Raw genomic sequence first — 559 nt, forward strand, 5'->3', positions numbered from 1 at the left:
TAGACCTCCAGGGGCCCCCCTGGTGAGCCAGGGGGCCCCCATAGACCCCAGGGGGCCCCCATAAGGGCACTGGCACCCGGGGGGCCCCTCAGGGGGCTGATAGAAAGAAGAGGAGAGATACAGAGAAGAAGAGCTGCAGATACACCTGAATAGGTGTAGAGAGAGATAGCGAACAGAGAGAGGAGAGAAGGGAGCAGCAGCAGCAGCAGCAGCAGCAACAGAAAGGAGCAGCAGCAGTGCAGCAGAAGGAGAGAAGCAACACCAGCAGGAGACTGCAGCAGCAGCAGAAGGAAGCTGCAGCAGCAGCACAAAGATAATCCCAGCGCCATTGCTGCTGCTGCTGCTGCATCTGCTGCTGCTGCTGCTGCTGCCGTCTTCTTCACAACAATGCACACTCCGAGGGTGCTGCCTGCATCAGCAGCAGCAGGAGCAGCAACAGCAGCAGCAGCAGCAACAGCAGCAGCAGCAGCAGCAGCAGTTAACAAGCCCTCTGCTTCGAGGCCCCCCCTGGCGCGCCTGGGGGCCCTGCTGAGCAGCGTGGGGGCCCTCAGCGTTTCTC

General features: G+C 61.4%; 1 protein-coding gene across 1 annotated transcript in view; it reads right to left on the reverse strand.

Annotated features, from left to right (window-relative positions):
• Positions 1–547: 547 nt before the first annotated feature.
• The window catches only part of EMH_0011990 (uncharacterized protein), a gene marked incomplete at both ends in the record, with an annotated part of 4,124 nt that continues 4,112 nt past the window's right edge, over positions 548–559 (reverse strand). The window contains one exon of the mRNA XM_013499423.1: positions 548–557. Coding sequence (XP_013354877.1) covers positions 548–557 — 10 coding nt within the window. The remainder of the gene's footprint in view (positions 558–559) is intronic.

Source organism: Eimeria mitis, genomic scaffold, assembly GCF_000499745.2.
Source record: "Eimeria mitis Houghton genomic scaffold, Emh_scaff431, whole genome shotgun sequence".
In the NCBI taxonomy this organism is placed as follows: Eukaryota; Apicomplexa; class Conoidasida; order Eucoccidiorida; family Eimeriidae; genus Eimeria; species Eimeria mitis.